The 20,964-nt window shown below is 51.8% G+C and overlaps 2 protein-coding genes and 2 long non-coding RNA genes across 13 annotated transcripts in view; 2 read left to right on the plus strand and 2 right to left on the minus strand.

Annotated features, from left to right (window-relative positions):
- Positions 1-336: 336 nt before the first annotated feature.
- SCN1B (sodium voltage-gated channel beta subunit 1) lies at positions 337-17,656 on the minus strand. 9 transcript variants are annotated; one of them, XM_058860088.1, is made up of 7 exons: positions 17,066-17,656; positions 11,536-11,702; positions 9,072-9,312; positions 5,690-5,825; positions 1,697-1,751; positions 1,241-1,277; positions 417-448 (listed from the first exon to the last, which is right to left on the minus strand). In XM_058860088.1, exons 1-6 carry the CDS (start codon positions 17,097-17,099, stop codon positions 1,275-1,277), a joined length of 636 nt encoding a protein of 211 aa, XP_058716071.1. In that variant the 5' UTR covers positions 17,100-17,656; the 3' UTR covers positions 417-448; positions 1,241-1,274. The 9 variants fall into 9 exon arrangements, with proteins under 9 accessions (XP_058716068.1, XP_058716066.1, XP_058716071.1 ...); XM_058860085.1 differs by lacking the exons at positions 417-448; positions 1,241-1,277 and adding an exon at positions 337-355 and having other exon boundaries at positions 1,671-1,751; XM_058860083.1 differs by lacking the exon at positions 1,241-1,277 and having other exon boundaries at positions 395-438; positions 1,671-1,751.
- LOC131590185 (uncharacterized) lies at positions 1,114-1,751 on the plus strand. Its single transcript, XR_009280009.1, has 3 exons — positions 1,114-1,231; positions 1,283-1,357; positions 1,641-1,751. It is a non-coding gene; the product is annotated as an uncharacterized LOC131590185 (long non-coding RNA).
- A 799-nt stretch (positions 17,657-18,455) lies between the features above and the next one.
- Positions 18,456-20,247, plus strand: LOC131590184 (uncharacterized). 2 transcript variants are annotated; one of them, XR_009280008.1, is made up of 3 exons: positions 18,456-18,500; positions 20,047-20,067; positions 20,108-20,247. It is a non-coding gene; the product is annotated as an uncharacterized LOC131590184 (long non-coding RNA). The 2 variants fall into 2 exon arrangements; XR_009280007.1 differs by lacking the exon at positions 18,456-18,500 and adding an exon at positions 19,771-19,798 and having other exon boundaries at positions 20,098-20,238.
- Positions 20,132-20,964, minus strand: part of PSMC4 (proteasome 26S subunit, ATPase 4) — a 32,260-nt gene continuing 31,427 nt past the window's right edge. Inside the window, exon 11 of the mRNA XM_058860068.1 lies at positions 20,132-20,245. Coding sequence (XP_058716051.1) covers positions 20,132-20,245 — 114 coding nt within the window. The remainder of the gene's footprint in view (positions 20,246-20,964) is intronic.

A 20,964-nucleotide genomic window follows, 5' to 3' on the forward strand; every position in this document is an offset into this window, starting at 1 on the left:
GTCACTCAGGGGTCACTCGGGGGTCATTGAGGTCACTCAGGGGTCACTCAGGGTCACTCAGGGCTCACTTGGGGGTCACTCAGGGGTCACTCAGGGTCACTCAGGGGTCACTCAGGGGTCATTGAGGTCACTCAGGGGTCACTCAGGGGTCACTCAGGGTCACTCAGGGTCACTCAGGAGTCACTCAGGGGTCATTGGGGTCACTCAAGGGTCACTCAAAGGTCACTCAGGGTCACTCAGGGGTCACTCAGGGATCACTCAGGGTCACTCAGGGGTCACTGAGGGGTCACTCAGGGTCACTCAGGGGTCATTGAGGTCACTCAGGGTCACTCAGGGGTCACTCAGGGTCACTCAGGGGTCACTCAGGGGTCACTCAGGGTCACTCAGGGGTCATTGGGGTCACTCAGGGTCACTCAGGGGTCACTCAGGGTCACTCAGGGGTCACTCAGGGTCACTCAGGGTCACTGAGGTCACTGAGGGTCACTCAGGGGTCACTGAGGGGTCGCTGAGGGTCACTCAGGGGTCACCCAGGGTCACTCCAGGGTCATTGAGGTCACTCAGTGGTCACTCAGGGGTCACTCAGGGGTCACTCAGGGTCACTCAGGGGTCACTCAGGGGTCACTCAGGGGTCACTCAGGGTCACTCAGGGGTCACTCAGGGTCACTCAGGGGTCACTCAGGGGTCATTGAGATCACTCAGGGGTCACTCAGGGGTCACTCAGGGGTCATTGAGGTCACTCAAGGGTCACTCAAAGGTCACTCAGGGTCACTCTGGGTCACTCAGGGGTCACTCAAAGGTCACTCAGGGTCACTCAGGGGTCACTCAGGGGTCACTCAGGGGTAATTGAGGTCACTCAGGGGTCACTCAGGGGTCATTGAGGTCACTCAGGGGTCACTCAGGGGTCACTCAGGGTCACTCAGGGTCACTCAGGGGTCACTCAGGGGTCATTGAGGTCACTCAGGGTCACTCAGGGTCACTCAGGGGTCACTCAGGGGTCACTCAGGGTCACTCAGGGTCACTCAGGGGTCATTGAGGTCACTCAGGGTCACTCAGGGTCACTCAGGGGTCACTCAGGGGTCACTCAAAGGTCACTCAGGGTCACTCAGGGTCACTGAGGGGTCACTCAGGGGTCACTCAGGGTCACTCAGGGGTCATTCAGGGGTCACCCAGGGGTCATTGGGGTCACTCAGGGGTCACTCAGCGTCACTCAGGGGTCACTCGGGTAATTGAGGTCACTCAGGGGTCACTCAGGGGTCACTCAGGGGTCACTCGGGTCACTCAGGGGTCACTCAAGGGTCACTCAAAGGTCACTCAGGGTCACTCAGGGGTCACTCAGGGGTCATTGAGGTCACTCAGGGTTCACTCAGGGGTCACTCAGGGGTCACTCAGGGGTCATTGGGGTCACTCAGGGGTCACTCAGGGTCACTCAGGGGTCATTGGGGTCACTCAGGGATCACTCAGGGGTCATTGGGGTCACTCAAAGGTCACTCAGGGGTCACTCAGGGGTCACTCAGGGTCACTCAGGGGTCATTGAGGTCACTCAGGGGTCACTCAGGGTCACTCAGGGTCACTCAGGGGTCACTCAGGGGTCACTCAGGGTCACTCAGGGGTCACTCAGGGGTCACTCAGGGGTCACTGAGGTCACTCAGGGGTCACTCAGGGGTCACTCAGGGTCACTCAGGGGTCACTCGGCCACCTGGACGCCGCCGCAGTTCTCTTTGCTCTCCGAGGTGATGGCCAGGTACTCGGAGCTGGGGGGGGGGGAGGGGAGAAATTCGGGGTGGGGGAGGGGCTCCCGAATTCGGGAACCCCAAAAACCCCCAAAATCCAAAAAATTCCACCAAAAAAACCCCAAAATCCCAAAAATTCCACCCAAAAAAACCCCAAAATTCCACCCAAAAATCCTCCAAAATTCCACCCAAAAATGTCCCAAAATTCCACCCCAAATCCCCCAAAATTCCACCCAAAATCCCCAAAAATTCCACACAAAATCCCCCAAAATTCCACCCAAAATGTCCCAAAATCCCCCAAAATTCCACCCAAAATCCCCCAAAACTCCATTCTAAAAAACCCTAAAATTCCACCCAAAATCCCCCAAAATTCCACTCTAAAAAACCCTAAAATTCCACCCGAAAATGTCCCAAAATTCCACCCAAAAAACTCCTAAAATTCCACCCAAAATCTCCCAAAATTCCACCCTAAAATTCCAATAAAAATGTCCCCAAATCCCCCAAAATTCCACCCAAAAAAGTCCCCAAATCCCCCCAAAATCCACCCAAAAATCCCCAAAATTCCACACAAAAATGCCCCAAAATCCCCCCTAAAAAACCCTCAAATTCCACCTAAAAATGTCCCCAATTCCTGCAAAAATCCACCCCAAAATCCCCAAAATTCCACCCAAAATCCCCCAAAATTCCACCCAAAATCCCCCAAAATTCCACCCAAAATCCCCCAAAATTCCACACAAAAAATCCTCCAAAATTCCAACCAAAATCCCCAAAATTCCACCCAAAATTCCCCAAAATTCCACCCAAAAATCCACCAAAAATCCCCGAAAATTCCACCCAAAATCTCACAAAATTCCACCCTAAAATTCCAATAAAAATGTCCCCAAATCCCCCAAAATTCCGCCCAAAAAAGTCCCCAAATCCCCCCAAAATCCACCCAAAAATTCCCCAAAATTCCACCCAAAAATGCCCCAAAATTCCACTCTAAAAAACCCTAAAATTCAGATCCAAAATGTCCCAAAATCCCCCAAAATTCCACCCAAAATCCCCCAAAATTCCACCCCAAAATCTCCCAAAATTCCACCCAAAAAATCCTCCAAAATTCCACCCAAAATCTCCCAAAATTCCACCCAAAATTTCCCAAAATTCCACCCTAAAAAAATCCCAAAATTCCACCCAAAAATGTCCCAAAATCCCCCCAAAAATCCCCCAAAATTCCACCCTAAAAACCCCAAAATTCCACCCCTAAAATGCCCTAAAATCCACACAAAATTCCACCCAAAAATCTCCCAAAATTCCACCCTAAAAACCCCAAAATTCCACCCAAAAATCTCCCAAATTCCACCCCAAATCCCCCAAAATTCCACCCAAAAAACCCCAAAATCCACCCAAAATCACCCAAAATTCCGCCCAAAATTCCACCCTAAAAAACCCAAAATTCCACCCAAAATCCCTCAAAATTCCACCCAAAAAACCCCAAAATCCCCCAAAATTCCACCCAAAAAACCCCAAAAATTCCACCCAAAATCTCCCAAAATCCCCCCAAAAATCCCCCAAAATTCCACCCAAAATTCCAATAAAAATGTCCCAAAATCCCCCAAAATTCCACCCAAAATCCCCCAAAATTCCACCCTAAAAATCCCCAAAATTCCACCCAAAATGCCCCAAAATCCCCCTTCCTTTAAGCCCCGCCCCCAACCCTAAACCCCGCCCCTTTTTTCTTATAAAACCCCTTTAATTTCTTTTAATTTCCTTTAATTTCCTTTAATTTCTTTTAATTTTCTTTAATTTTCCTTAATTTTCTTTAATTTTCTTTAATTTCCTTTAATTTCCTTTAATTTCCCTTAATTTTCTTTAATTTCCTTTAATTTCCTTTAATTTCCTTTAATTTTCCTTAATTTCCTTTAATTTCCTTTAATTTCCTTTAATTCCCTTTAATTTCCTTTAATTTTCCTTAATTTTCTTTGATTTCCTTTAATTTTCCTTTAATTTTCCTTAATTTTCTTTAATTTCCTTTAATTTCCTTTAATTTTCCTTAATTTTCTTTGATTTCCTTTAATTTCCTTTAATTTCCTTTAATTTTCCTTAATTTTCTTTAATTTCCTTTAATTTCCTTTAATTTCCTTTAATTTTCCTTAATTTTCTTTAATTTCCTTTAATTTCCTTTAATTTTCCTTAATTTTCTTTAATTTCCTTTAATTTCCTTTAATTTCCTTTAATTTCCCTTAATTTTCCCATTTTTCACCCAATTTTCACCCGGATTTTTTCCCTCTTGAGGCCCCGCCCCTTCCGGCCACGCCCCCTCAAGCCCCGCCCCCAAACCCTCAAGCCCCGCCCCTTCCGGTTCTAAAACCCCTTTAATTTCCTTTAATTTCCCCATTTCTCATCCGAATTTCTTCCAATTTTCCTCATTTTTCACCCAATTTTCACCCGGATTTTTCCCCTATCGAGGCCACGCCCCTTCCGGCCACGCCCCTTCCGGCCACGCCCCAAAAACCCTCAAGCCCCGCCCCTTCCGGTTCTAAAACCCTTTTATTTTTCCTATTTCTCATCCAAATTTCTTCAAATTGTCCTCATTTTTCACCCAATTTTCACCCAGATTTTTTCCCCCTGGAAGCTCCGCCCCTTCCGGCCACGCCCACTCAAGCCCCGCCCCCAAACCCCAGGCCACGCCCCTTCCGGTTCCAAAACCCCTTTAATTTCCTTTAATTTTCCTTAATTTTCCCATTTTTAACCTGATTTTCACCCAGATTTTTCCCTCTTGAGGCCACGCCCCTTCTGGCCACGCCCACTCAAAGCCACGCCCCCAAAACCCTCAAGCCCCGCCCCTTCCGGTTCTAAAACCTCTTAAATTTAAATTAATTTCCCCATTTCTCATCCAAATTTCTTCCAATTTTCCTCATTTTTCACCCAATTTTCACCCGGATTTTTTCCCCTCTTGAGGCCCCGCCCCTTCCGGCCACGCCCCTTCCGGCCACGCCCCTTCCGGTTCTAAAACCCCTTTAATTTCCTTTAATTTTCCCATTTCTCATCCAAATTTCTTCCAATTTTCCTCATTTTTCACCCAATTTTCACCCGGATTTTTTTCCCCTCTTGAGGCCACGCCCCTTCCGGCCACGCCCCTTCCGGCCCCGCCCACTCAAGCCCCGCCCCTTCCGGTTCTAAAACCCCTTTAATTTCCTTTAATTTCCCCATTTCTTCCAATTTTCCCATTTTTCACCCGATTTTCACCCGGATTTTTTCCCTCTCGAGGCCACGCCCCTTCCGGCCACGCCCCTTCCGGTTCTAAAACCCCTTTAATTTCCCCATTTCTCATCCGAATTTCTTCCAATTTTCCTCATTTTTCACCCGATTTTCACCCAATTTTCACCCGGATTTTTTCCCCTCTCGAGGCCACGCCCCTTTCCGGCCACGCCCCTTCCGGCCCCGCCCACTCAAGCCCCGCCCCCTAAATCCTCAAGCCCCGCCCCTTCCGGTTCTAAAACCCCTTTAATTTCCTTTAATTTCCCCATTTCTCATCCGAATTTTTTCCAATTTTCCTCATTTTTCACCCAATTTTCACCCGGATTTTTTTCCCCTCTTGAGGCCACGCTCCTTCCGGCCACGCCCCATTCCGGCCACGCCCCTTCCGGTTCTAAAACCCCTTTAATTTTCCCATTTCTCATCCGAATTTCTTTCAATTTTCCTCATTTTTCACCCAATTTTCACCCGGATTTTTTCCCTATCGAGGCCACGCCCCCTTCCGGCCACGCCCACTCAAGCCCCGCCCCCTAAACCCTCAAGCCCCGCCCCTTCCGTTTATAACCACATTTTAATTTCTTTTAATTTCCCCATTTCTCATCCGAATTTTTTCCAATTTTCCTCATTTTTCACCCGATTTTCACCCAATTTTCACCCGGATTTTTTCCCCTCTTGAGGCCACGCCCCTTCCGGCCCCGCCCCTTCCGGCCCCGCCCACTCACGCGCTGTCGGGGGGCGGGGAGGCGGCCGCCACCTTGCGGTAGCAGTAGAGCATCTCGGCGGCGAGCCAGAGCGTGAGGACGACGATGAGGACGTACATGAGGATCTCGGAGACGATGGAGGCCAGGTCGCGGCGCGCTGGGGGAGGAGAGAGAGAGAGCGGGAAAATTCCTGGGATTCCTGAGGGAAAAATTCCGGGAAAAATCTACGGGGGAAAATTCCCGGGGGAAAAAATTCTGGGGGAAAAATCCTGGGGAATTCTGGGGGAAAAATTCCTGGGGAAAAAATCCAGGAAAAATCCATGGGGGAAAAATTCTGGGAAAAATTCCAGGGGAAAAATTCCAGGGGAAAAATTCCAGGGGAAAGTTCCCAGGGAAAAAATCCTGAGAAAAATCCAAGGGGAAAAATTCCTCAGAAAAAATTCTGGGGAAATCCATGGGGGGAAAAATTCTGGGGAAAATCCATGGGGAAAAATTCCAGGAAAAATCCATGGGGGAAAATTCCAGGGGAAAAAATTCTGGGGGAAAAATTCCAGGGAAAATCCATGGGGGAAAAATTCTGGGAAAAATTCCAGGGGAAAAAATTCTGGGGGAAAAATTCCAGGAAAAATCCATGGGGGAAAAATCCTGGGGAATTCCGGGGGAAAAATCCCGGGAAAAATCTACAGGGGAAAATTCCCGGGGAAAAATTCTGGGAAAAATCCATAGGGAAAAATCCCAGGAAAAAATCCACAGGGAAAAATCCTGGGAAAAATCCCAGGGGAAAAAATTCTACAGGGGAAAAATTCCAGGAAAAATCCACGGGGAAAAATTCTGGGAAAAATCCACAGGGAAAAAATTCTGGGGGAAAAATTCTGGGAAAAATCCCAGGGGAAAAATTCCCAGGGGAAAAATTCTGGGGGAAAAATCCTGGGGAAAATCCCAGGGGAAAAAATTCTGGGAGAAATTCCCAGGGGAAAAATTCCAGGGGGAAAAATTCTGGGGGAAAAATTCCAGGAAAAATTCCAGGGGAAAAATTCCAGGGGAAAAAATCCTGGGGAAAAAATTATGGGGGGAAAAATTCTGGGAAAAATCCAAGGGGAAAAATTCTGGGAAAAAATTCTGGGGGAAATCCAAGGGGGAAAAATTCTGGGAAAAATCCCAGGGGAAAAATTCTGGGAAAAATCCAAGGGGGAAAATCCTGGGAAAAATCCAAGGGGGAAAAGTTCTGGGAAAAAATTCCGGGGAAAAAATTCTGGGGGAAAAATTATGGGGGAAAAATTCCAGGAAAAATCCATGGGGAAAAATTCCGGGAAAAATCCATGGGGAAAAATCCTGGGGAAAAAATTCTGGGAAAAATACAAGGGGAAAAATTCTGGGGGAAAAATTCTGGGGAAATCCATGGGGGGAAAAATTCTGGGAAAAATCCTGGGGGAAAAATTCTGGGGGAAAAATTCCGGGAAAAATCCAAGGGGGAAAAATCCTGGGGAATTCCAGGGGAAAAATCCCGGGAAAAATCTACAGGGGAAAATTCCCAGGGAAAAATAATGGGAAAAATTCTGGGAAAAATCCCGGGAAAAAATCCACAGGGAAAAATCCTGGGAAAAATCCAAGGGGAAAAATCCTGGGAAAAATCCAAGGGGAAAAATTCCCAGGCAAAAAATTCTGGGGGAAAAATCCTGGGGAAAATCCAAGGGGGAAAAATTCCTGGGGAAAAATAATGGGAAAAATCCATAGGGAAAAATCCCAGGAAAAAATCCACAGGGAAAAATCCTGGGAAAAATCCAAGGGGAAAAATTCTGGGGGAAAAATTCTGGGGAAATCCATGGGGAAAAAATTCTGGGAAAAATCCAAGGGGAAAAAATTCTACAGGGGAAAAATTCCAGGAAAAATCCATGGGGGAAAAATTCTGGGGAAAATCCACAGGGAAAAAATTCTGGGGGAAAAATTCTGGGAAAAATCCCAGGGGGAAAAATTCTGGGAAAAATCCCAGGGGGAAAAATTCTGGGGAAAATCGATGGGGAAAAATTCCAGGGGAAAAATTCTGGGAAAAATTCTGGGGAAATCCATGGGGAAAAATTCCAGGAAAAAATCCTGGGAAAAATCTCCCAGTCCCTCCCAGTCCTTCCCAGTCCCCTCCCAGTGGTTCCCAGTCCCTCCCAGTATATCCCAGTACCTTTCTCCACCACGGCCAGCCTGAGGCTCTGGTTCCTGGCCAGGCTGTAGGTGCAGCCCCTCCCATCCCAGTGACTCCCAGTAACTCCCAGTCCCATCCCAGTGACTCCCAGTGACTCCCAGTCCATCCCAGTCCCTCCCAATCCCCTCCCACTGGTTCCCAGTGGTTCCCAGTCCCCTCCCAGTCCATCCCAATCCCCTCCCAGTGGTTCCCAGTCCATCCCAATCCCCTCCCAATCCCCTCCCAGTGACTCCCACTGGTTCCCAGTGACTCCCAGTGACTCCCAGTGACTCCTAACCACCTCCCAGTATATCCCAGTGATTCCCAGTCCCTCCCAGTATATCCCAGTGCCTCCCAGTACCTTTCTCCACCACGGCCAGCCTGAGGCTCTGGTTCCTGGCCAGGCTGTAGGTGCAACCCCTCCCACCCCAGTAACTCCCAGTCCCTCCCAGTCCATCCTAATCCCCTCCCACTGGTTCCCAGTGACTCCCAGTGACTCCTAAGCCCCTCCCAGTGATTCCCAGTCGCTCCCAGTATATCCCAGTGGCTCCCAGTACCTTTCTCCACCACGGCCAGCCTGAGGCTCTGGTTCCTGGCCAGGCTGTAGGTGCAGCCCCTCCCATCCCAGTGACTCCCAGTCCATCCCAGTCCCTCCCAGTCCATCCCAATCCCCTCCCACTGGTTCCCACTCCCCTCCCAGTCCATCCCAGTCCATCCCAGTCCCCTCCCAGTCCATCCCAGTCCCTCCCAGTGGTTCCCAGTGACTCCCAATCCCCTCCCAATCCCCTCCCAATGCCCTCCCAGTTGTTCCCACTGGTTCCCAGTGACTCCCAGTGACTCCTAACCACCTCCCAGTATATCCCAGTGGCTCCCAGTACCTTTCTCCACCACGGCCAGCCTGAGGCTCTGGTTCCTGGCCAGGCTGTAGGTGCAGCCCCTCCCATCCCAGTGCCCTCCCAATGGTTCCCAGTCCATCCCAGTCCATCCCAGTCCATCCCAATCCCTTCCCAGTGGTTCCCAGTCCATCCCAATCCCCTCCCAGTATATCCCAGTCCATCCCAGTCCCTCCCAGTGACTCCCAGTGACTCCCAATCCCTTCCCAATCCCCTCCCAATCCCATCCCAGTCCCCTCCCACTTGTTCCCACTGGTTCCCAGTGCCTCCCAGTGCCTCCCAGTGACTCCTAACCACCTCCCAGTCCCTCCCAGTATATCCCAGTATATCCCAGTACCTTTCTCCACCACGGCCAGCCTGAGGCTCTGGTTCCTGGCCAGGCTGTAGGTGTAGCCCTCGAAGGTCAGGTTGCGCCGCAGGCCGCACACGTAAGCGCCGGCGTGTTCGCGCTGCACCGAGCGCAGCCACAGCGACAAATCCTGCAGGTCCCGCGTGCCCCGCGAGCCGTTCCAGGCCAGCAGCCCCTGGAAGGGGCCAGGAGCCACCCACTCGCCCTCCTCGGGGCTGTAGTGAAGGATCTGAGAGGGGGAAACCAGTAGGAACCAGTATAAACCAGTATAAACCAGTATGGACCAGTATGGACCAGTATAGACCCGTATAAAGCAATATAGACCCGTATAAATCAATATAAATCAGTATAAACCAGTATTGGTTACTGGGCCATTCGCCCTCCTCGGGGCTGTAGTGAAGGATCTGAGCCAGGAAAACCAGTATGAACCAGTATGAACCAGTATGGACCAGTATAGACCACTATGGACCAATATAAATCAATATAGACCAGTATAAACCAGTATAGACCAGTACTGGTTACTGGGCCACTTGCCCTCCTCGGGGCTGTAGTGAAGGATCTGAGAGCGGGAAACCAGTAGGAACCAGTATGGACCAGTATAGACCCGTATAAACCAGTACACACCAGTATAAACCGGTATAAACCAGTATAAACCAATATAAAGCCACAGCAGTCCCTCCCAGTTCCCTCCCAGTCCCTTCCAGTCCCTCCCAGTCCCTCCCAGTTCCTCCCAGTTCCTCCCAATCCCCTCCCAGTCCATCCCAGTCCATCCCAGTCCCCTCCCAGTCCCCTCCCAGTTCCCTCCCAGTCCCTCCCAGTCCCTCCCAGTCCCCTTTCACTCCCCCCCAATCCCCTCCCAGTCCCTCCCAGTCCATCCCAGTTCCTCCCAGTCCCTCCCAATCCCCTCCCAGTTTATCCCAGTCCATCCCAATCCCCTCCCAGTCCCTCCCAATCCATCCCAGTCCCTCCCAATCCCCTCCCAGTTTATCCCAGTCCCCTCCCAGTCCCCTCCCAGTCCCTCCCAGTCCATCCCAGTCTGTCCCAGTTCATTCCAGTCCATCCCAATCCCCTCCCAGTCCCTCCCAATCTTCTCCCAGTCCCTCCCAATCCTCTCCCAGACCATCCCAGTCCCCTCCCAGTTCCTCCCAGCCCCTCCCAGTTTATACCAGTCCATCCCAATCCCCCCCAGTCCCCTCCCAGTCCCTCCCAGTTCCTCCCAGTCCATCCCAGTCCCCTCCCAATCCCATCCCACTCCCCCCCAGTCCCTCCCAGTCCATCCCAGTTCCTCCCAGTCCCTCCTAGTCCCTCCCAGTCTCTCCCAGTCCATCCCAGTTCCCCTTCACTCCCCTCCAATCCCCTCCCAGTCCCCTCCCAGTTTATCCCAGTCCATCCCAATCCCCTCCCAGTCCATCCCAATCCCCTCCCAGTCCCTCCCAGTCCATCCCAGTTTATCTCAATCCCATCCCAGTCCCTCCCAGTCCCTCCCAGTCCATCCCAGTCCCTCCCAGTTCCTCCCAGTCCCCTTTACTCCCCTTCACTCCCCTCCAATCCCCTCCCAGTCCATCCCAGTCCCCTCCCACTCCCTCCCAGTCCATCCCAGTCTGTCCCAGTCCATCCCAGTCCCCTCCCAGTCCCTCCCAATCCCCTCCCAGTCCCTCCCAGTTCCTCCCAGTTCCTCTCAATCCCCTCCCAGTTTATCCCAGTTCCTCTCAATCCCCTCCCAGTCCCCCCCAGTCTCTCCCAGTCCCTCCCAGTTCCCTCCCAGTTCCCTCCCAGTCCATCCCAGTTTCCTTTCACTCCCCTCCCAGTCCCTCCCAGTCCCTCCCAATCCTCTCCCAGTCCATCCCAGTCCATCCCAGTCCCCTCCCAGTCCCCTCCCAGTCCATCCCAGTCTGTCCCAGTTCATTCCAGTCCATCCCAGTCCCTCCTAATCCCCTCCCAGTCCCTCCCAGTCCCCTCCCAGTCCCTCCCAGTCCCTCCCAATCCTCTCCCAGTCCCTCCCAGTCCATCCCAGTCCCCTCCCAGTCCCTCCCAATCCTCTCCTAGTCCATCCCAGTCCCTCCCAGTCCATCCCAGTTCCCTCCCAGTCCATCCCAGTCCCTTCCCAGTCCCTCCCAGTCCCTCCCAATCCCCTCCCAGTTTATACCAGTCCCTCCCAATCCCCTCCCAGTGCGTCCCAGTCCCTCCCAGTCCCTCCCAGTCCCTCCCAGTCCCCTTTCACTCCCCTCCAATCCCTTCCAATCCCCCCCCAATCCTCTCCCAGTCCTCTCCCAGTCCCTCCCAGTCCATCCCAGTTTATCTCAATCCTATCCCAGTCCCTCCCAGTCCATCCCAGTCCCTCCCAGTCCCTCCCAGTCCCTCCCAATCCCCTCCCAGTTTATCCCAGTCCATCCCACTCCCCCCCCAGTCCCCTCCCAGTCCCCTCCCAGTCCCTCCCAGTGCTCCCAGTCACCTTGTGGTACTGGGCAGCCCCCTCAGCCCTGAAGAACCACTCGCTCTCGGCCTCGGCCGGGGTCTCGCTGCGGCGCTTGCAGGCGATGCAGAGGAGCCGAAAGGGCGAGCCCAGCACGGCCTCGGTGCCCGAGGCCACCTCCACGCAGCCCCCCAGGGCTCCTGGAACTGCAGGGAGGGTCGGGAAGGTCGGAATTCCCAAAAAAACTTGGAATTTTGGTGGAATTCCCAAAAAATTCCGGTGAAATTCCGGTGAAATTTGGGCAAAATTCGCTTCGAAAACGGTCAAGAATTGCCCCAAAAGCAACGAAATCCAGCCCAAAATGGATCAAAAATTCACTCTCAGGGGTCCAGAAATGGGAATGGAGTAAAGGGGGGGTCAGGAATGTCAGAATTCCCAAAAAAACCTGGAATTTTGGTGGAATTCCCAAAAAATTCCAGCGAAATTTGGTGGGAAAATGGTCAAGAATTGCCCCAAAAGCAACGAAATTCAGCCCAAAATGGTCCCAAAAAGACCCAAAATTCACTCCCAGGAGTCCAAAAATGGGGATGGAGTTAAAGGAGATCAGGAATGGCAAAATTCCCAAAAAATCCTGGAATTTTGTTGGAATTCTGGTGAAATTTGGTGGGAAAATGGTCAAGAATTGCCCTAAAAGCAACGAAATCCAACCCAAAATGGTCCCAAAAAGAGTCAAAATTCACTCCCAGGAGTCCAAAAATGGGGATGGAGTAAAGGGGGGTCAGGAATGGCAGAATTCCCAAAAAATCCTGGAATTTTGGTGGAATTCTGGTGAAATTTGGGCGAAATTTGGTGGGAAAATGGTCAAGAATTGCCCCAAAAGCATCGAAATTCAACCCAAAATGGTCCCAAAAAGACCCAAAATTCACTCCCAGGAGTCCAAAAATGGGGATGGAGTTAAGGGGAGTCAGGAATGTTTGGATTCCCAAAAAAACTTGGAATTTCCATGGAATTCCGGAGAAATTCTGGCGAAATTCCAGCGAAATTCGGTGCAAAAAACATCAAAATTTGAGCAAAAGGCATCAAAATCCAGCCCAAAATGGATCAAAGATTCACTCTCAGGAGTCCAAAAATGGAATTGGGGTTAAGAAGGATCAGAAATGACAGAATTCCCAAAAAATCTTGGAATTTCCAAGGAATTCCAGTGAAATTTGGGCGAAATTTGGTGGGAAAATGGTCAAAATTTGGGCAAAAAGTATCAAAATCCAGCCAAAAATGGATGAAGAAGACCCAAAAATTCACTCCCAGAGCTCCAAAAATGGGGATGGAGTTAAAGGGGGTCAGGAATGTCAGAATTCCCAAAAAATCCTGGAATTTCCATGGAATTCCCAAAAAATTCCAGCGAAATTTGGTGGGAAAATGGTCAAGAATTGCCCCAAAAGCATCAAAATTCAACCCAAAATGGTCCCAAAAAGAGCCAAAATTCACTCCCAGGGCTCCAAAAATCAGAAGGAAGTAAAGGGGGGTCAGGAATGTCAGAATTCCCCAAAAAACCTGGAATTTTGGTGGAATTCTGGTGAAATTTGGGCGAAATTTGGTGGGAAAATGGTCAAGAATTGCCCCAAAAGCAACGAAATTCAACCCAAAATGGTCCCAAAAAGACCCAAAATTCACTCCCAGGAGTCCAAAAATGGGGATGGAGTTAAAGGGGGATCAGGAATGTCGGAATTCCCAAAAAATCCTGGAATTTTGGTGGAATTCTGGTGAAATTTGGGAAAAATTTGGTGGGAAAATGGTCAAGAATTGCCCCAAAAGCAACGAAATTCAGCCCAAAATGGTCCCAAAAAGACCCAAAATTCACTCCCAGGAGTCCAAAAATGGGAAGGAAGTAAAGGGGGGTCAGGAATGTCAGAATTCCCAAAAAATCCTGGAATTTTGGTGGAATTCTGGTGAAATTTGGGCGAAATTTGGTGGGAAAATGGTCAAGAATTGCCCCAAAAGCAACGAAATTCAACCCAAAATGGTCCCAAAAAGACCCAAAATTCACTCCCAGGAGTCCAAAAATGGGGATGGAGTTAAAGGAGATCAGGAATGTCGGAATTCCCGAAAAAACTTGGAATTTTGGTGGAATTCCAGTGAAATTCCGATGAAATTTGGGCAAAATTCGGTTCGAAAACGGTCAAAAATTGCCCCAAAAGCATCAAAATCCAACCCAAAACAGCCCCAAAATTCACTCCCAGAGCTGCAGAAATAGGAATGGAGTTAAGAAAGATTAGGAATGGTGGAATTCCCAAAAAAACTTGGAATTTCCATGGAATTCTGGTGAAATTTGGGCGAAATTTGGTGGGAAAATGGTCAAGAATTGCCCCAAAAGCAACGAAATCCAGCCCAAAATGGTCCCAAAAAGACCCAAAATTCACTCCCAGAGCTCCAAAAATCAGAAGGAAGTAAAGGGGGGTCAGGAATGTCAGAATTCCCAAAAAATCCTGGAATTTCCATGGAATTCCCAAAAAATTCCCAGGAAATTTGGTGGGAAAATGGTGAAAATGGGGGAAAAAAGCATCAAAAATCAATCCAAAATAGGTCAAAAAGACCCAAAATTCACTCCCAGGGCTCCAGAAATGGCAAGGAAGTAAAGAAGGATCAGGAATGTCAGAATTCCCAAAAAATCCTGGAATTTTGGTGGAATTCCGGCGAAATTCCGGTGAAATTCCGGTGAAATTTGGGCAAAATTCGCTTCGAAAACGGTCAAGAATTGCCCCAAAAGCATCGAAATCCAGCCCAAAATGGATCAAAGATTCACTCCCAGGGCTCCAGAAATGGGAAGGAAGTAAAGAAGGATCAGGAATGTCAGAATTCCCAAAAAAACCCTGGAATTTCCATGGAATTCCCAAAAAATTCCCAGGAAATTTGGTGGGAAAATGGTGAAAATGGGGGAAAAAAGCAACGAAATTCAGCCCAAAATGATCCCAAAAAGACTCAAAATTCACTCCCAGGAGTCCAAAAATGGGGATGGAGTTAAGGGAGATCAGGAATGTCGGAATTCCCAAAAAATCCTGGAATTTTGGTGGAATTCTGGTGAAATTTGGGCGAAATTTGGTGGGAAAATGGTCAAGAATTGCCCCAAAAGCAACGAAATTCAGCCCAAAATGGTCCCAAAATGACCCAAAATTCACTCCCAGGGCTCCAGAAATGGGGATGGAGTAAAGGGGGGTCAGGAATGTCAGAATTCCCAAAAAATCCTGGAATTTCCATGGAATTCCCAAAAAATTCCCAGGAAATTTGGTGGGAAAATGGTCAAGAATTGCCCCAAAAGCATCAAAATTCAACCCAAAATGGTCCCAAAATGACCCAAAATTCACTCCCAGGAGTCCAAAAATGGGGATGGAGTTAAGGGGGGTCAGGAATGTCAGAATTCCCAAAAAAACCTGGAATTTTGGTGGAATTCCCAAAAAAATCCCAGGAAATTTGGTGGGAAAATGGTGAAAATGGGGGAAAAAAGCATCGAAATCCAGCCCAAAATGGTCCCAAAAAGACTCAAAATTCACTCCCAGGGCTCCAAAAATCAGAAGGAAGTAAAGAAGGATCAGGAATGTCAGAATTCCCAAAAAAACCTGGAATTTTGGTGGAATTCTGGTGAAATTTCGGTGAAATTTGGTGGGAAAATGGTGAAAATTTGCGCAAAAGGCACTGAAATTCAGCCCAAAATGGATGAAGAAGACCCAAAATTCACTCCCAGGAGTCCAAAAATGGGGATGGAGTTAAGGGGGGTCAGGAATGGCAAAATTCCCAAAAAATCCTGGAATTTTGGTGGAATTCTGGTGAAATTCCGGTGAAATTTGGGCGAAATTCGGTTCGAAAACGGTCAAAAATTGCCCCAAAAGCATCGAAATCCAGCCCAAAATGGTCCCAAAAAGAGTCAAAATTCACTCCCAGGGCTCCAGAAATGGGAATGAAGTTAAGAAGGATCAGGAATGTCGGAATTCCCAAAAAATCCTGGAATTTTGGTGGAATTCTGGTGAAATTTGGGCGAAATTTGGTGGGAAAATGGTCAAGAATTGCCCCAAAAGCATCAAAATCCAACCCAAAATGGTCCCAAAAAGACCCAAAATTCACTCCCAGGGCTCCAGAAATGGGGATGGAGTTAAAGGAGATCAGGAATGTCGGAATTCCCAAAAAAACCTGGAATTTTGGTGGAATTCTGGTGAAATTTGGGTGAAATTTGGTGGGAAAATGGTGAAAATTTGGGCAAAAATGATCAAAATCCAGCCCAAAATGGACCCAAAAAGACCCAAAATTTCCCCATTTGGGGACATTTTGGGGACATTTTGGGAGATTTTGGGACATTTTGAGACATTCGGGGACATTTTGGGGACATTTTGGGGACATTTTGGGCCATTTTGGGGACATTTGGGGACATTTTGGGGACATTTGGGGACATTTGGGGACATTTGGGGACATTTTGGGACATTTTGGGACATTTGGGGACATTTTGGGGACATTTTGGGCCATTTTGGGACATTTTGGGACATTTGGGGACATTTTGGGGCCATTTGGGGACATTTTGGGGACATTTGGGGACATTTTGGGGACATTTGGGGACATTTGGGGTCATTTTGGGGCCATTTGGGGCCATTTTTTGGTCATTTTTTGGGACATTTGGGGCCATTTGGGGCCATTTGGGGACATTTTGGGAGATTTTGGGGCCATTTTGGGACATTTTGGGGCCATTTGGGGACATTTTGGGCCATTTTGGGGCCATTTTGGGGCCATTTGGGAACATTTTGGGGACATTTGGGGACATTTGGGGACATTTGGGGACATTTTGGGGACATTTTGGGGACATTTGGGGACATTTTGGGGACATTTAGGGACATTTTGGGGACATTTTGGGAGATTTTGGGCCATTTTGAGACATTTGGGGACATTTTGAGGACATTTGGGGACATTTGGGGACATTTTGGGACATTTTGGGGACATTTGGGGCCATTTTGGGGCCATTTTGGGAGATTTTGGGACATTTTGGGGACATTTGGGGACATTTGGGGACATTTGGGGGGTCCCAGGTGACATTTTGGGACATTTTGGGACATTTTGGGGACATTTTGGGGACATTGGGAACATTTTGGGGGAATTTGGGGGAATTTTGGGGAATTTGGGAGGAATTTGGGGGAATTTGGGGCCATTTTGGGACATTTTGGGGCCATTTGGGGACATTTTGGGGACATTTGGGGACATTTGGGGGGTCCCAGGTGACATTTTGGGACATTTTGGGGACATTTTGGGGACATTTTGAGGACATTTGGGGACATTTTGGGGACATTTGGGGACATTTTGGGGCCATTTGGGGACATTTGGGGCCATTTTGGGCCATTTTGGGGACATTTGGGGGGTCCCAAGTGACATTTTAGGGCCATTTTGGGGACATTTGGGGCCATTTTGGGGGTCCCAGGTGACCTTGAAGAGCCCCAGGTGACATTTTGAGGACATTTGGGGACATTTTGGGACATTTTGAGGACATTTTGGGACATTTTGAGGACATTTGGTGACATTCGGGGGGTCCCGAACTCACCCTCGAGGAGCCCGAGGAGAAGCCACAGCAACATGGCGGCACTTCGGCAATTTCCGGACCCCTTCGGCAACTTCCGATCCCCTTCGGCAATTTCCGCACCCTTTCGGCTCTTTCCGAGCCCCGGTTCGGTCTCTCCGTCTATTTCCGGTCCGCTCCGCTTACTTCCGGCCCGGTTCCGCTTATTCCGCTTCGGCTCTTTCCGGACGCGCTCGGCTCTTTTCGGCTCGGTTCCGATTCCTCCGGCCTAGTTGGGCCCAGTTGGGCCCAGTTGGGCCCAGTTTGGCCCAGTTTGGGCCCAGTTCAGCGTCTCCGGCCGCCCCTCAGCCTCCAGCCCGGCCCATGGGCTCCTCCCCCGCCGCAGGAGGAGGACGAGGATGAGGAGGACGAGGAGGAAGAGGCCGGGACGGCTCTGAGGAGCCGCTTCAAGGCATGGCCGGACCCTCAGGAGGGTCCGGTTCGGCTCCGCTTCGGCTCCGCCGTTCGGCTCTTTCCGTGTCGCGCTTCGGCGGCGCTCGGCTCCCTTCGGCTTTTTCCGGCTCTTTTCGGCTCCGCTCGCTCCCGGCGCACTGCGGCGCCTGAGGGGAGCGGGGGGCGGGGCCAGCGGGTGACGTCAGAGAGTGGGCGGGGCTTAACGAAGCCACGCCCCCAAAGCGGAATTGGCGCCTCCCCGGTGTCCCCAAGGTGTCCCCGATGTCCCCAAGGTGTCCCCAATGTCCCCAAGGGTGTCCCCAAGGTGTCCCCAGTGTCCCCAATGTCCCCAAGGTGTCCCCAATGTCCCCAGGGGTGTCCCCAATGTCCCCAAGGGTGTCCCAGTGTCCCCAAGGGTGTCCCCAATGTCCCCAAGGGTGTCCCAATGTCCCCAAGGGTGTCCTGATGTCCCCAAGGTGTCCCCAATGTCCCCAAGGGTGTCCCAATGTCCCCAAGGGTGTCCCCAATGTCCCCAAGGGTGTCCCCGATGTCCCCAAGGCCCTCCCGATGTCCCCAAGGGTGTCCCCAATGTCCCCAAGGGTGTCCCCGATGTCCCCAAGGCCCTCCCGATGTCCCCAAGGGTGTCCCCGATGTCCCCAAGGCCCTTCCGGTGTCCCCAAGGTGTCCCAGTGTCCCCAAGGGTGTCCCCAGTGTCCCCAAGAGTGTCCCAATGTCCCCAAGGGTGTCCCCAATGTCCCCAAAGGTGTCCCCAATGTCCCCAAGGGTGTCCCCAATGTCCCCAAGGGTGTCCCTGATGTCCCCAAGGGTGTCCCGATGTCCCCAAGGGTGTCCCAGTGTCCCCAAGGGTGTCCCCGATGTCCCCAAGGGGGTCCCCGATGTCCCCAGGGGTGTCCCCGATGTCCCCAAGGGTGTCCCCAGTGTCCCCAAGGGTGTCCCCAAGGGTGTCCCCAGTGTCCCCAAGGGTGTCCCTGATGTCCCCAAGGGTGTCCCCAGGGTGTCCCCAAGGGTGTCCCCAATGTCCCCAAGGGTGTCCCCAATGTCCCCAAAGGGTCGCGATGTCCCCAAGGTGTCCCCAATGTCCCCAAGGGTGTCCCCGGTGTCCCCAAGGGTGTCCCCAATGTCCCCAAGGCCCTCCCGGTGTCCCCAAGGGTGTCCCCAGTGTCCCCAAGGTGTCCCCAATGTCCCCAAGGGTGTCCCCAATGTCCCCAAGGGTGTCCCCAGGTGTCCCCAAGGGTGTCCCCGATGTCCCCAAGGGTGTCCCCAGTGTCCCCAAGGGTGTCCCCAATGTCCCCAAGGGTGTCCCCAATGTCCCCAAGGGTGTCCCCGATGTCCCCAAGGCCCTCCCGGTGTCCCCAAGGGTGTCCCTGATGTCCCCAAGGGTGTCCCCAATGTCCCCAAGGGTGTCCCCAATGTCCCCAAGGGTGTCCCCAGGTGTCCCCAAGGGTGTCCCCGATGTCCCCAAGGGTGTCCCCAGTGTCCCCAAGGGTGTCCCCAATGTCCCCAAGGGTGTCCCCAATGTCCCCAAGGGTGTCCCCGATGTCCCCAAGGCCCTCCCGGTGTCCCCAAGGGTGTCCCTGATGTCCCCAAGGGTGTCCCCAATGTCCCCAAGGTGTCCCCAATGTCCCCAAAGTGTCCCCAGTGTCCCCAAGGGTGTCCCCAATGTCCCCAAGGGTGTCCCCAATGTCCCCAAGGGTGTCCCTGATGTCCCCAAGGGTGTCCCCGATGTCCCCAAGGGTGTCCCAGGGTCCCCAAGGGTGTTCCTGATGTCCCCAAGGGTGTCCCCAATGTCCCCAAGGGTGTCCCAGGGTCCCCAAGGGTGTTCCTGATGTCCCCAAGGGTGTCCCTGATGTCCCCAAGGGTGTCCCAGGGCCCCCAAATCCTTCCCAGTGTCCCCGAAATGTCCCCAAGGGTGTCCCCAAGTCCCTCCCAGTGTCCCCAGGGGTGTCCCAGTGTCCCCAAATCCTTCCCAGGTGTCCCCGAAATGTCCCCAAGTCCCTCCCGGTGTCCCCAAAATGTCCCCAAGTCCCTTTCAGTGTCCCCAGAATGTCCCCAGGTCCCTCCCAGGGTCCCCAGGGGTGGCCCAGTGTCCCCAGGGTGTCCCCAGGTGTCCCCAAGGATGTCCCCAGGTGTCTCTGGGTGTCCCCAGGGGTGTCCCAGGGTGTCCCCAGGTGTCCCCAGGGGTGTCCCAGGGTCCCCAAATCCTTCCCGGTGTCCCCAAAATGTCCCCAAGTCCCTCCCAGTGTCCCCAAAATGTCCCCAAGGATGTCCCCAGGTGTCTCTGGGTGTCCCCAGGTGTCCCCAAGGGTGTCCCCAATGTCCCCAAAGTGTCCCCAAGGTGTCCCCAGGTGTCCCCAGGTGTCCCCAGGTGTCCCCAGAGTGTCCCCAGGGGTGTCCCAGGGTCCCCAAATCCTTCCCAGTGTCCCCAGAGATGTCCCCAAGTCCCTCCCAGTGTCCCCAAGGGTGTCCCAGTGTCCCCAAGGATGTCCCCAAGTCCCTCTCGGTGTCCCCAATAAAGTTCAGACGCTCTGGATTCGGTCTCAGCTTTATTCCAGGTGTCCCCAGGTGTCCCCAGGGTGTCCCCAGGTGTCCCCAGGTGTCCCCAGGTGTCCCCAGGTGTCCCCAGGTGTCCCCAAGGTGTCACTTGTAGAACTCGTGCTCCTGCTCGTCCTTCTTGATGACGGTTTTGTACGCCTTCTCGAAATCCTTGGCCAGCACGATGTACCTGTTCTCCCTGACGGCCAGCATGCCACCCTGAAATGTCACCTGTGTCACCTCCTGTGTCACCTGTGTCACCTGTGTCACCTGGGACACCTACAGCCATCCCCTGTGTCACCTGTGTCACCTACAGCCACTCCTGTGTCACCTCCTGTGTCACCCCCTGTGCCAGCACCATGTACCTGTTCTCCCTGACGGCCAGCATGCCACCCTGAAATGTCACCTGTGTCACCTCCTGTGTCACCTGTGTCACCTACAGCCACCCCTCTGTCACCTCCAGCCATCCCCTGTGTCACCTGTGTCACCTGGAGCCACCCCTGTGTCACCCCCTGTGCCAGCACCATGTACCTGTTCTCCCTGACGGCCAGCATGCCACCCTGAAATGTCACCTGTGTCACCTGGGGACACCTGGGGACACCTCCTGTGTCACCTGTGTCACCTGTGTCACCTGTGTCACCTCCTGTGTCACCTGTGTCACCCCCTGTGCCAGCACCATGTACCTGTTCTCCCTGACGGCCAGCATGCCACCCTGCAATGTCACCTGTGTCACCTGGGGACACCTGGGGACACCTGGGACACCTCCTGTGTCACCTGGGACACCTCCAGACATCCCCAGGGTCACCTGTGTCACCTGTGTCACCTCCTGTGTCACCTGTGTCACCCCTGTGTCACCCCCTGTGCCAGCACCATGTACCTGTTCTCCCTGACAGCCAGCATGCCACCCTGAAATGTCACCTGTGTCACCTGGGGTCACC

The sequence above is a fragment of the Poecile atricapillus genome, chromosome 32, assembly GCF_030490865.1.
Source record: "Poecile atricapillus isolate bPoeAtr1 chromosome 32, bPoeAtr1.hap1, whole genome shotgun sequence".
In the NCBI taxonomy this organism is placed as follows: Eukaryota; Metazoa; Chordata; class Aves; order Passeriformes; family Paridae; genus Poecile; species Poecile atricapillus.